This window comes from Anguilla rostrata, chromosome 8, assembly GCF_018555375.3.
Source record: "Anguilla rostrata isolate EN2019 chromosome 8, ASM1855537v3, whole genome shotgun sequence".
Taxonomy (NCBI): Eukaryota; Metazoa; Chordata; class Actinopteri; order Anguilliformes; family Anguillidae; genus Anguilla; species Anguilla rostrata.
Genome location: NC_057940.1, coordinates 4,965,339 through 4,980,125, shown reverse-complemented (window position 1 = coordinate 4,980,125; position 14,787 = coordinate 4,965,339). Strand labels below are relative to the sequence as shown.

At 42.5% G+C, this 14,787-nt stretch overlaps 1 protein-coding gene across 3 annotated transcripts in view; it reads right to left on the bottom strand.

Moving 5' to 3' along the window:
- Positions 1–250: 250 nt before the first annotated feature.
- The window catches only part of LOC135260620 (uncharacterized), a 132,270-nt gene continuing 117,733 nt past the window's right edge, over positions 251–14,787 (bottom strand). The window contains exons 3-7 of one of the 3 annotated variants that reach the window (XM_064346003.1): positions 8,158–8,472; positions 2,387–2,695; positions 1,824–2,078; positions 1,239–1,368; positions 251–841 (exon numbers count right to left, since the gene is read on the bottom strand). In XM_064346003.1, coding sequence (XP_064202073.1) covers positions 778–841; positions 1,239–1,368; positions 1,824–2,078; positions 2,387–2,695; positions 8,158–8,472 — 1,073 coding nt within the window. In that variant the 3' untranslated portion in view covers positions 251–777. Of the gene's footprint in view, positions 842–1,238; positions 1,369–1,823; positions 2,079–2,386; positions 2,696–3,954; positions 4,119–8,157; positions 8,473–14,787 lie in introns of those variants that run through there. The other 2 variants (XM_064346005.1, XM_064346004.1) reach the window with 2 other exon arrangements.

Below are 14,787 nucleotides of genomic sequence, written 5' to 3'. Positions count from 1 at the left end.
ACCTGTGTTTGATTGAATATTGGGGTTAATCTCAAAAACTGCAGTCTGGTTTAGTGGAACTACACGTGCCCTAAAACTTATTCAGTATTTAAAAAATATTTATTGCATGATATTGAACCTAAACTTAATGTCATTTCATTTGAATTATATTTGCTTTGTGTTTTTAAAAAATTTTTTTACCATTAAAATACAATTTCATGTTTTCCTTTAATTGAATGCTCATTAAGGATTCATTTGAGAAAAGTATGACTACTTTCGATTCAGAAAACTTTATTTTTCATCAGATGGAAAATCATCTTTGGCTGGAGTGGATGAAAAGCTCATAATCCAAAAACACATAAAAATCCAAAAGCACATGAAGAATTTAGCTTACAAATATAAAAAACATAAACGTTTGAAACAAAAAACTTTAAAAATACAGTTAAAATCTCATAGTAGCTAAAAAAGCATTGCAATAAATCACAGCAAAGCTTGAACAAACTAGTTAATTATCAGTTCACCCCCAATATGACTGTGTGCTTGTGTTTTCCCTCCCAAAGGTTGGGGTGGTGCTGGTGAAATATTTTAAATATGTACTGCACTGCGTTGCTAGGATTGCTTGTTTTATATGCATTCATGAGCTTGTAGTTTTTTGATACAAACACACACGCACACACCAATGCACACATACGCACAAGCACACACACACACACATGCACGCACGCACGCACACTTACATACACATACACATGCACACACACACACACACACACACATGCACGCACACACACAGTTATTTCAGATATTAATTCTCTCCTCCCCTCTGACTGATTTATCCTTCTCTCTCAGTCCTGATTGATCTCTGAAAAAAAACAACAAAAATAAATAATTTTAACTTCATTACAACATCCAAAATCCACATGAAACAATACAGCGTTTATTAGAGTGTGTGGAGGGTGTGAGTGTGTGGTAGAGTGTGTGAGTGAGGGGTAGAGTGTGTGAGTGTGTGGTGGAGGGTGTGAGTGTGCGGTCAAATGTGTGAGTGTGTGGTGGAGTGTGTGAGTGTGCGGTAGAGTGTGTGAGTGTGAGGTGGAGTGTGTGTGTGTGTGTGGTGGAGGGTGTGAGTGTGTGGTAGTGTGTGTGAGTATGGGGTAGAGTGTGTGAGTGTGTTTGGATGCTTTTTTAAGAGGTCACTGTGTGTGTCAGATTCCCACTCACTGCTGATGAGAGATGTAAACACAGGAATGACCCTGACTGACCTGCAGCACCTCTCTCTGGCATTAACTGCGATGACAGCCGAAACCATGGCAACCAGACCCAGGGAGAACAGCACTGACTTTAGCGCACATGGTGGGAGGCCAGGAGATGATTTTACTGGAGTAACTGGACCTACAGGAAATAAACAACATTACACAGGGCCCCACAGAGACAACTAGTCTTACACACAAACACACATACATACACCAAAACACACACACACACACACACACACACACACACACATGTGTATTTGTGCATACACACATTCAAACACACACACACCTACACACACTGTCACATGCTCATGCACACACTCATTTCATACACTCTCAAACACTTGTACACACAAATATATTCATATACACTCACCACAGACAACACACACACACACACACTTGCAAGCAGGAAAGGTTACAAGGAATGAACACCACAACAATATCTCATGGCGAACACTACTGCCTGCACCTTAAATGTACATGAACAACTCACAGAATCACAGATGCCAGACAAACATATAAACATGTCAGACTGAAATATAGACACAGACAGACTTTCAGACTTTATCCACAGACAGACAAACTTACAGACGTCCTTCATGGATTTTGATTGTGTCTTTGTGTCGACCTGGTTACTGCTGTTGCAGTGGATGGTCCCATTGGTTGCCATGACGATGATATTGACTCCTGTCTGCAAGGTTGTATTTGCTACCTGTGTGCAGTGGGCGTGGTCACAGGTGTAGCTGGCCCAGGTGTCTTTAGCAGAGCAGTTCACTGACACCATACAGAACCCTCCAGCAGAGGAGAGTAACGCCACTCTCACCTGGGGTGTGGGCGGGGCCTCTGCAAAACAACAACCAATCCAATGGGCCAAAGATGTGACACATTGCACCGTATAGTCTCATAATAATCTCATACATTAAATTGGCAATAATAATCCCATATATTCAAATTTAACCATATAATCGTATAATAATCTGAGAAATATCATCAAATGACAAATCTCATGATAATCTCAGAAATCACATTTATCTACAGAATGACAGCATTATTTAAATGCATTAGTACTGATGTATTCTCCACCCATATCTTTTTAGCACCCTTATGATTGCATTGTACACAGAGACTGTAAAACTGTGTGTTATTTCTACCTTGAACTGTGAGCCTGTAGGAAGCAACATGTCTTCGCTGTCCTTCTTCATCATATATGTCTGCTGTGTAGATCCCACTGTCTCTCTCCTGCATGTTCTTCAGCAGCAGAGCGAAGTTCTTTTCATCAAATTCTGCCCTGGTTTTATAAGCTTTAAATAATTCCAGATTTTTAGGTCTGTATTCTAGTATGGGTATGGAGATATTGAAATGCCAGTAAAGGGAGCGAAACCCGAGTCCGTCATATTCCTGCAGATCCAGACGAACAGAGCTTCCCTTACGCACAAACAGAGACTCCTCAGCTCTGGAGACTGGAAAAAACAGAGAAATGTTCATTTTAAAACTTTAAAACAAAATATGTCCTGCAGATATACTGTATAGCACACATTATATCATCAAATACAAGCAGTCTTACACGGTATCATTGCACTTTTATAAAAGGTTTTCTTTGATTGAATCCAGTACACTTACTGGTTACTTTTGCACATCAACATCTTTCAACAGCATTCAAAGTTAAACGGCATTCAAGTTAAGAACAAACTCAGCTGTTCAAAATGAACTTGGCAAACTTTCCATCTACAAATGCAGGGCTGTCATGACATGACATCATGAACCAAGGGGTGGGGGGTGTGGGGGGATGGGGATTTGTCAGTGTGTTCACGCAAGAGCAAAAGCATCAAAACAGCTATCCTTGCACTTTTGCAGCATCATACTCCAGTTAGAGCACTAAGGTCGGCCAACCAGATACTCTTGGATGTTCCGAGATCCAGGCACAAAAATAGAGATGACCGAGCCTTTGCGGTAGCTGCCCCTGATCTTTGGAACGGCCTACCTTTTCATATAAGAACTGCTCAGACCCTAGAGTCTTTTAAGTCCCTGCTGAAGACCCACCTCTTCTCGTTGGCATTCAATTTGAGTTGAGCTTGTCACCTCGTTTTTATCTTCGATGTAATTCTTTTATTACCATGTTTATTGTTTCCGTTTATTCTAATTTTTTATTACTTTTATATTAGTTTTTGGTATTTTAAGTCTGTTCAAGCACTTTGTTCAACTGTGGTTGTTGCAAATGTGCTATATAAATGAACTTTGACTTGACTCGACTTGACTTGACTATCCATGCCCTCTGAATACTGCACAATTTAAACGACTTTCAATGAAATAAAATAAAAACATTTGAATCCTGTGTTGTGTGGCCGATCCCCAGTTGTGGCCCAAAATGGCCGAATAAACCGTTTATGCCAGCAGTTGACTCTGGTCACGGGATGCAAAAACACTGAGTAAGTACTGGAGCAGCCTGTTGAGCTCCTGGAGCTGACCGAATTTCAGAATGTCCCACAACTTCAACAAGAGGATTAAGCCCAGCACCAACAATTCCTGCTCATGTATGTTTACAAAGTATAAAATGCCTACCTAGTAAAAGTGCCTATAGACGGAAAACAAAATGATGTAAGCAAATGTTGCTTTGCAGGTGAAAAAGATGACAAAGAGGTTTGAACCACACAAAATAAGAGACAAGTGGCCTATTATATACACACATATTTCAAATAGATGTGTTTGAAGTGCACTGTACCTGAGAAGAGCAGTGTGGACACCAACAGGACGATCATTTTCAGTCTGAGAGAGAGAGAGCTAGTGATCTGTGGAACTTCCTCAGTAGCAGTTAGAATGTAATGTGTGTCTGTCAGTATGTGTGTGTTTGTGTGTGTGTGGTGAGTGATTTTAAAATGGGAGGCTATGCTGTAGTTTGGAATATATTTTTTTTGTTTTAGCTTCAAACAGGAAGTGTGTTTCAGTTACAGGCTGCAGTGGCTGCACTGTGGCTGATGAACTGCTCCTGTTCACATTTCAGTGTCTGTGCAAAGATGTCATCACGGTATCACAGAGCTGAGAATGACCATTAAAGACTTCACATGCAAACTTCACACTTAGAAAAGACAGTGAGCTTAAATGTACTATGAAACCATCCAAGATATTTTACATTTCTGCGTATCAACTTCAATCTGCTTATCAATGAATGCATTATGAAAATGTCCAATGTAAAACAAGTGCTTCGTATACAACTACTATGTACAATCATTTATTATACATTTGATTTTGTAACACTGCATGACCAGTAATTTATTAAAAATGGACCATCGCACTCTCCTGACTTGTAGTTATGAATAGATAGTTGGTGCGCATACCCAATTCTCAATACACTTCAATCACAAAATATAGCTGCAAGCAGCAATTAAGCGAGGCAAGCACAAATATCCACCATGAAAACATAGTAGAATATATACTTATATATATACACTTCAAGCCCCAAATGATTATAATGATATTGATAACTGTTCTGTCCCTGTATCTGTCTGTCTGTAGAGACTGTGTGTGGTGCACAGTAATATAAGCACAGTAGAAACCATGCATGACGCAGTCATCACTGCAAACCCAGAGTGCCACCTGGAGGTGAACACAGTCTATGACATGCTGGGACTAGCAGGAGATCCTCCAACATAACCTGAGTCCATATATGCCACTGTGAATAAGGGTGCATCTTAACCCTTAGAAGAGTAGGCTTTTTGGAATGCTTTGTTTTCAAAGTTTTTCAAAGTACTAAGTGTTCGAAAACTCCACTGTTCTCACTTAAAGGCAGCGATTGTTACATCGACATTAGAATGGTCGGTTACGAACATTCTAGTCACATATTTGCAATCTTACACCTTAAATTGTGATCACAGACCATGTGGTGGAGGTTTGCGGTAGCAGACTGGGGTGCCGTGTCTCTTTCTCCGCGTGGTTTTTAAGCTAATGAGGGGCTCTTTTCGAGGAAGGCGGGGAACCCTGATTTTAATTTTACTGTTAAAAGTTGAAAAAAGTCTGTTTTAATCTGTACAAATTATGTGACTCACCAAAGTTTTTTAAAATTTATTTCCTCTTCATTATTTCATAAAAATTATTAACTACATGCCATATGCCCCTAATGTGAAAGTCAAAAATTCCTAATTTTGCATTATTCAATTTCTTTCACCCTCAAATGTTAATTATCTGTATTAAAACTGAGTATTTTATGGTTGGAGAGAAGCAAAAAGGTTTTTTTTTTTTTTCAAACTACACAATCACTTGATCACTTAAAAAAAGCTTCTGCTACTAGCCTGGGTCATCAGGAAACATTCAGGCCACACCTCTTCCTGTTTCATGGATCTTTCAGTCTTAAAGAACTTAAAGGCTTCGTTGAGTGAATACAAAACAATTTAAGTCTGCTTTGACTTAATTGCATATGCCCTTAAAGTGGGTACCTGTGTTTGATTGAATATAGGGGTTAATCACAAAAACTGCAGTCTGGTTTAGTGCACTAAAACTTATTTAGTATTTAATCAATATTTATTGCATGATGTTGAACCTAAACTTAATGTCATTTCATTTGAATTATATTTGCTTTGTGTTTTTTCTTTTTACCATTAAAATACAATTTCATGTTTTTCTTTAATTGAATGCTCATGAAGGATTCATTTGAGCAAAAGTATGACTACTTTCGATTCAGAAAACTTTATTTTTCATCAGATGGAAAATCATCTTTGGCTCAAGTGGATGAAAGGCTAATAATCCAAAAACACATTAAAATCCAAAAACACAAATTAAGCTCACAGATATAAAAAACATAAAAGCTTGAAACAAAAAACATAAAAAATACAGTTCACATGGCAGCTAAAAATTATTGCAATTAATCACAGCAAAGCTGGGACAAACTAGTTCATCTTCAGTTTTTGATACAAACACACACGTGCACGCACGCACGCACACACACACGCACACACATGCACGCACACACACACGCACACGCACACACACTTACATACACATTCACATACACACGCACAAACACACGCACAAACAGACACACACACGGTTATTTCAGATATTAATTCTCTCCTCCCCTCACAAATTTATTCTTCTCTCTCAGTCCTCACTGATCTCTGAAAAAAACAACATAAATAAATAAATTAAACTCCAGAACTGCATCGAAAATTCACACGAAACAGTACAGCGTGCATTAGAGTGTGTGATTGAGGGGTAAAATGTGTAAATGAGCGGAAGAGTGTGTGGTAGTGTGTGTGAGTGTGTGGTACAGTGTGTGAGTGTGTGGTGGACGGTGTGAGTGTAAGGTGGAGTGTGTGAGTGTGTGGTAGAGTGTGGGAATATGGGGTACAGTGTGTGAGTGTGTGGTAGTGTGTGTGAGTATGGGGTACAGTGTGTGAGTGTGTGGTGGAGGGTGTGAGTGTGTGGTAGTGTGTGTGAGTATGGGGTACCGTGTGAGTGTGTGGTAGTGCGTGTGAATGTGTGGTGGAGTGTGTGAGTGTGAAGTAAAGTGTGTGAGTATGGGGTAGAGTGAGTGAGTGTGTGGTAGAGTGTGTGATGGAGTGTGTGAGTGAGGGCTAGAGTGTGTGAGTGTGTGGTGGAGGGTGTGAGTGTGTGGTAGTGTGTGTGAGTATGGGGTAGAGTGTGTGAGTGTGTGAGTGTGTGTGGTAGAGTGTGTGAGTGTGAAGTAGAGTGTGTGAGTGTGTGGTGGAGTGTGTGAGTTTGAGGTAGAGTGAATGAGTGTGAGGTGGAGTGTGTGAGTGTGTGGTGGAGTGTGTGAGTTTGAGGTAGAGTGAATGAGTGTGAGGTGGAGTGTGTGTGTGTGTGGTGGAGGGTGTGAGTGTGTGGGAGTGTGTGTGAGTATGGGGTAGAGTGTGTGAGTGTGTATGGATGCTTTTTAAAGAGGTCACTGAGTGCGTCAGATTCAAGCTCACTGCTCATGAGAGGTGTAAACACAGGAATGACCATGACTGACCTGCAGCACCTCTCTCTGGCATTAACTGCGATGACAGCCGAAACCATGGCAACCAGACCCAGGGAGAACAGCACTGACTTTAGCGCACACAGCGAGAGACCAGGAGATGGTGTTACTGGAGGAACTGGACCTACAGGAAATAAACAACATTACACAGAACATTACACAGGACCCCGCAGAGACAGCTACTGTTACACACAAACACACAAGTACACACATGCACACTCACACACAAACAGGAAAAGTTACGAGGAATAAGCACCACAACAGTATCTCATGGCAAACACTACTGCCTACAGCCATAAATGTACATGAACAACTGACAAAATCAAAGATGCCAGACAAACATATAAACATGTCAGACCGAAATATAGACACAGACATACTTTCAGACTTTATCCACAGACAAACTGACAAACTTACAGATGGTCTTTGTGGATTCCGATCCCGTCTTTGTGTCGACCCGGTTACTGCTGCTGCAGTGAATGGTACCGTTGGTTGCCGTGACGATGATGTTGACTCCTGTTGGCGAGGCTGTATTCGCTACCTGTGTGCATTGGGCGTGGTCACAGGTGTAGCTGGCCCAGGTGTCTTTAGCAGAGCAGTTCACTGACACCTTACAGAACCCTCCAGCAGAGGAGAGGAACACCACTCTGACTTGGGGTGTGGGCGGGGCCACTGCAAAACAACAACCAATCCACTGGGCCAAAGATGTGACACATTGCACCATATAGTCCCATAATGACCTCTTACATCTTACCCTGTCATATCATAATAATTCCACAAATTCACATTAGAAACCACATATGACATAATGTCACGATAATCTCAGAAGTCACTTTTATCACTTGACGCCATTATTTAAATGCATTAGTGCTGATCTGTTCTCCACGCATATCCTTTATGTACCCTCATGATTGCACCGTACAGAGAGACTGTAAAACAGAGTAACATCTCTACCTTGAACTGTGAGCCTGTAGGAAGCAACAAGAATCTGCTGTCCTGACTTATCAGATATCGTGGCTGTGTACGTCCCACTGTGTCTCAGCCTCACGTTCTTCAGCAGCAGAGAGAAGTTCCTCTGATCAAATTCCGTCCTGCTTTTATAATCTTTACATAATTTCAGATCTTTAAACTTATTAATGTATACGAGTACGGCTGTGGAGATATTGAAATGCCAGAAAAGGGAGTCAAACCGGAGGCGTTCATATCCCTGCACATCCAGACGAACAGAGCCTCCCTTACGCACAAACAGAGACTCCTCAGCTCCGGAAACTGGAAAGAAAGGCAAAAAAATCCGTTAAACAAACTCTGTACTGCAGGCATAGACCACACATGACACCGTTAAAGACAAGCATACCTTTTCAAGCTATTATTGCACATCTATAAAAGGTCTTCTTACTTTAAATCAAATACACGTATAAGCTACTATTGCACATTGACACATTACAGCATTGAGTGCAAAACCGCATTCAATGTTAAAACAAACTCAGCTCCGCAAATCTATTCCACACGGCCTCAGTTCTCAAACTTTTTCCTCTCAATGCCAGACTTTCATGGGATGCACAAACACTGAGTAAGTACTGGAGCAGCCCGTTGAGCTCCTGGAGCTGACCGAATTTCAGAACGTCCTGTAACTTCAACAAGAGCATCAAGCAGAGCACAGACAATTCCTTCTGGAGGTAAACGCAGTTCGTTGGCATGAGAGATCAGGGAGAAAAAATGCTGTACCTGAAAACACCAACGTGGACAACAACAGGACAAGCATTTTCTGTGTGAGAGTGAATGAGCGAGTGAGTGAGTGTAAAAGAGTGAGTGAGTGAGTGAGTGAGTGAGACAGCTAGTGATCTGTGTAACATCCTCTGTAGCAGAGATTAGATTATAGTGTGTGTGTGTGCGTGCGTGTGCATGTGTGTGTGTGTGTGTGCTTGTCTGTGTGTGTATACGTGCGTGCGTGTGTGTCTGTGCATGTGTCTGCGTGCGTCTGTGTGTGTGTATATGTGCGTGCATGTGTGTGTGTGTGCGTGAGTGTGCATGCATGCGTGTGTGTGTATATGTGCGTGTGTGTGTGCATGTGTGTGTATTCGTGCGTGCGTGTATGTGTGTGTGTGCAGGTGTGTGTATATGTACGTGCGTGTGTGTGCGTGTGTGCGTGCGTTTGTGTGAGTGTGTGTGTATATGTGTGCGCAAGTGTGTGTGTGTGTGTGTGCACACAGGTGGATGCTTTGAAATAAGGGGGTCGTGCTGTAGGTACCGTAGGAATATTTCCTTCTCTAGCCCACAATCATCACACAGGAAGTGTATCTGAGGTAGATATTGCAGAGGCTGCAGTGTAGTTGACTAACTCCTCCTGTTTACATTTCCGTTTCTGTGGAAAGACATCATCACAGTATCACAGAGCTGAGAATCACCATTATATAACATTGCCCATGCTTAAAAAAGACAGTGAGCTTAAATAAACTACATAAGCATTCAAGATGTATGCCTTAAACCTTATTAATTCATTATGACCAAAGTAACATCAGTGCTTTGTATATTACTCATCATACATTACACATTAGATTTTTTTATTATTATAGATAGTCCTGAAAAAGTGCCCTCTTATTCCCGATTTACTCTATTATTGCATATTCATCACATTGAATGTTTCAGATGTCTTTGGATGTAATATGTAATATTAGACAAAGGAAATCTGAGTAAACAAATCACATTTAAAAAATTACTATTTTCATTGGGGGCTGCTGGAGCCTGTGACAGCGTGGAATGGGCGAGAGGCAGCAATACGCCCAGTGCAGACTGTCAGTCTATCGCAGGCCCACACACACCATTCACTGGTCAGTCACTCATGCACTCATACCTATGGGTCTCAAATTAGCCTACCAGCATGTCTTTGCACACACACACCATTCACTCATCATTCACTCATACACTCATACCTATAGGTCTCCAATTAGCCTACCTGCATGTCTTTGTGCTGTGGGAGGAAACACTCATACACTCATACCTATGGGTCTCAAATTAGCCTACCTGCATGTCTTTGTGCTGTGGGAGGAAACACTCATACACTCATACCTATGGGTCTCCAATTAGCCTGCCTGCATGTCTTTGGACTGTGGGAGGAAACCAGAGTACCCAAAGGAATCCCACATGGACACGAGAAGAGCACACAAACTCCACACAGAAAGGCCTGGGACGGATTCGAACCCAGGACCCTCTCGCTGTGAGGCGACAGTGCTACCCAGACCATCTTACTGACAATGAACAACAAACAGCAGGCAAGAAGAATGGCCAAAAAAAAAAAAAGCCAGCAGTGGGGATTTCCGGCATTTTCTGTGTGTTTTCCATTCTTGCACAAAAATTAGTTGCTGACGGTTCCAAACCATTTCTTTTTTTTCCACCAATAATGAAACTACAAGGTCATGAACCCCAGGCAGATTGACCAATCCCAGCACACACATACACATACAAAAAAATGAGTTCTACTTCAATAGCAACCTATTTCTGGAAGCAGCTGTCAGTCTATTATAATACCATACCAATTTAAGTACTATCTACATGGGAAGGTACTCCACACCGATACTGTTGATTTTTGCCCATATGCGTACCATTACTACTTATTGCGTACAGCCACTTAGTGGTAGATCTACGTATGCACGCTATAATTATTTGCCACCATAAGACTCTTTAGTTTTAGACTGCCTGTTTGTATTTGCTAAATTTCACTACCAAAATAAAGGCAAACGCTTGTCGCGCTGTTTAGGAGGTTGGAATTCTACCTCCCGATACATTTACGGAATTTAGAATTCTGAGCGTATCCACAGGACGCGACTCAGAAACTGAATGGCAAAACTGTTGTTAAGTGACTTGTTAAAATGACAGTACATTTCTTCAAATGTTGGCGGCTGCAAGGGAGCCTGTCTTTTCGACGTTTGCTTTGCTCAAAAATGGGAAGTTCCAGAACTTGCAAGAAGAAGCCTCACACCTGCAAGAAGAAGCCTCATACCTGCAAGGAAAAGCCACATGCCTGCAAGGAGAAGCCTCATACCTGAAAGGAGAAGCCTCATACCTGCAAGGAGAAGCCACACACCTGCAAGATGAAGCTTCATACCTGCAAGGAGAAGCCTTATACCTGCAAGAAGAAGCCTTATAGCTGCAAGAAGCCTCATACCTGCAAGGGGAAGCCTCATACCTGCAAGGAGAAGCCTCATACCTGCAAGAAGAAGCCTCATACCTGCAAGATGAAGCTTCATACCTGCAAGGAGAAGCCTCATACCTGCAAGAAAAAGCCTCATACCTGCAAGGGGAAGCCTCATACCTGCAAGGAGAAGCCTCATACCTGCAAGATGAAGCTTCATACCTGCTAGGGGAAGCCTCATACCTTCAAGAAGAAGCCTCATACCTGCAAGGGGAAGCCATACACCTGCAAGGGGAAGCCTCATACCTGCAAGGAGAAGCCTCATACCTGCAAGGAGAAGCCTTATACCTGCAAGAAGAAGCCTCATACCTGCAAGGGGAAGCCATACACCTGCAAGAAGAAGCCTCATACCTGCAAGGAGAAGCCTCATACCTGCAAGGAGAAGCCTCATACCTGCAAGGGGAAGCCTCATACCTGCAAGAAGAAGCCTCATACCTGCTAGGGGAAGCCTCATACCTTCAAGAAGAAGCCTCATACCTGCAAGGGGAAGCCATACACCTGCAAGGGGAAGCCTCATACCTGCAAGGAGAAGCCTCATACCTGCAAGGAGAAGCCTTATACCTGCAAGAAGAAGCCTCATACCTGCAAGGGGAAGCCATACACCTGCAAGAAGAAGCCTCATACCTGCAAGGAGAAGCCTCATACCTGCAAGGAGAAGCCACATACCTGCAAGAAGAAGCCTCATACCTGCAAGGAGAATCCACACACCTGCAAGAAGAAGCCTCATACCTGCAAGGAGAAGCCTCACACCTGCAAGGAGAAGCCTCATACCTGCAATGGGAAGCCTCATACCTGCAAGGAGAAGCCACACACCTGCAAGAAGAAGCCTCAAACTTGCAAGAAGAAGCCTCACACCTGCAAGAAGAAGCCATACACCTGCAAGATGAAGCTTCATACCTGCAAGGAGAAGCCTCATACCTGCAAGAAGAAGCCTCATACCTGCAAGGAGAAGCCTCATACCTGCAAGAAGAAGCCTCATACCTGCAAGGAGAAGCCTCATACCTGCAAGGAGAAGCCTCATACCTGCTAGAAGAAGCCTCATACCTGCAAGGGGAAGCCTCATACCAGCTGCCAAATATGATGGTGGATCATTGATGCTTTGGGGCCGTTTTGCTGCCAGTGGTTCAGGGGCTCTTGCTAAAATCAGTGGCGTGATGAATTCCACCAGAAGTACCAGTAAATAATAAATACAATCAATTAAAATCAAATTCAATCAATTAAACAATGAAAACAATTAATGTGAAGGGCCACTCCTTCACAAGTCATAAACCAGGCCACCTCTGCCAGGACCCTGAGACTTGTTCGTCGGTGGACGTTCCAACAAAACAATGACTCCAAATGTACCTCAAAAATAGTTCTGTGGAAACTCAAAATCTCTATTTGTTTTTTTTTTTGTTTTTGTTTTTGCTGCAATAGCCATCTCACTCTGATGACTTAAACTCTTCTCAATAAACCTGTGCAAGCCTTTTTGGAAATGCTATGAGATGTTATTCCTTCCTCAGTTTTGACCTAAACACATGGGTGAGACTTATGAAACTTGGCACATTGGTCGAGGGTACCTCCATATGGCCACAGAGGGGTGTTAGCATTGATTGGCCACTTGGGGGTGCTATAAATGCTATAAATGTCAAATGTCAATTTCCAATATTTAAAAAATCATGACTCCTGCCCCTTGTAGGCTAGATACTTGAAACTAAACTCACAGGATGACTCTCCTCATGGATAACCTAAATGCTTAGAAGTCAAAATGGCCACCATATAGAATTTTCCACAATTCTGAACGATTTCCACAAATGTTTCCAAGACATCTCCTAGAATGTTTGACATATCAACATGGAACTTTTAACAATTTGTTCATTGTAAGGTCTTCTTAACAGCTACTAAAAGACAGCAGTACTTTACATCATGAAAACTCCAATCGCATTGACCCATTATCATTACATTTAGCAGGAAAAATATGTCCTATCCATTGGCAAACAATGACCCTGATTTAATTGCTGCTTGCAGCTATACCCTGTCATTGAAGTTTGAGAGATGGGTATGTGTTCCAACCATCCATTTATAACATAAGTCAGAAGAGCATGATGGTTAATTTTTAATTAATTATTGGTCATCCATTATCAAAAAGTCAAATGTAAAATATACAATGAGTAATAATATACAAAGCACTTCTTTCACATTGGACACAATGCATTGGTAAGTAGAAATGTAAAATATCCTGAATGGTTTTATAGCACGTTTAAGCTCACTGTATTTTTTAAGCGTGGAGTTTGCACATGAAGCCTTTAATGGACATTCTCAGCTCTGTGATACTGTGATGACATCTTTGCACAGACACTGAAATGTGAACAGGAGCAGTTCATCAGCCACAGTGCAGCCACTGCAGCCTGTAACTAGAACATACTTCCTGTTTGAAGCTTGTGGGCTAAAAAAAAAAGAGGCAAATATTCCAACATACAGCATAGCCTCCCATTTTAAAACCCCTCACCACAGACACACGCACACACACACACACACACACACCCAAACAAACATGCACCCACACACACGCATATGCACCTACGTGCACATACCCAATACACACAGGTGTAGCCATACGCACACACAAATATGCACACACAGTGCTCACAGAAAACACACAGTCATTTGCAGGCACACACGTGGCCACACACACACACAAACGCACACACTCTCGCGTGCACAGACACACAAACACACACACACAAACGCGCCTGCACACAAACACACACACACGCACACACTCTGCCGTGTACACACACAAACGCGCCCACCAACACCATTTCCAGCAGCAACTCCGTATTCCCTGGTGGTCTCCCATCCAAGTACTAACCAAGCCCACACTTGCTTGGCTTCAGCCAGTCGGCAGGAGTAGAGTGCGTGGTGGTATGGCTGCTGGTAAATTTGGAGCTGGTACCATTACTGTACTTGTCTTAATTAAAATTTCCCTTCAGCAATAACATCACGTTCCAAGACTGCCCAAAATTTGCATGCCGAAATGCATTGAAGGACATTCCATCGGGTGGATTTTCACATCATAGTTGATCTGATAGAATTAGCCGTAGCGTGTGGATGCGGTGGCAGCTGTAATTGCTCCTCCAGGCCTGGTGGGGGCAGTAAAGGTAATATCCACCCAACAAAACAACAGAATGTTATTGATAGTGGTGGTTGTACTTGCTCCTCCCAGGCTGGTGGTGGCAGTAGAGGTAATATCCACACATTTATGATGGTGGTTGTACTTGCTCCTCCCAGGCTGGTGGTGGCAGTAGAGCAGGCCTTCACGCACATTAAGCGGCTGCAGGAGGACGAGCCGGCGGCGTCGTCGCCCAAGAGCGCGCGGGAGATCATCGACCCGCGGGAGGCGGCTCAGGCCATAT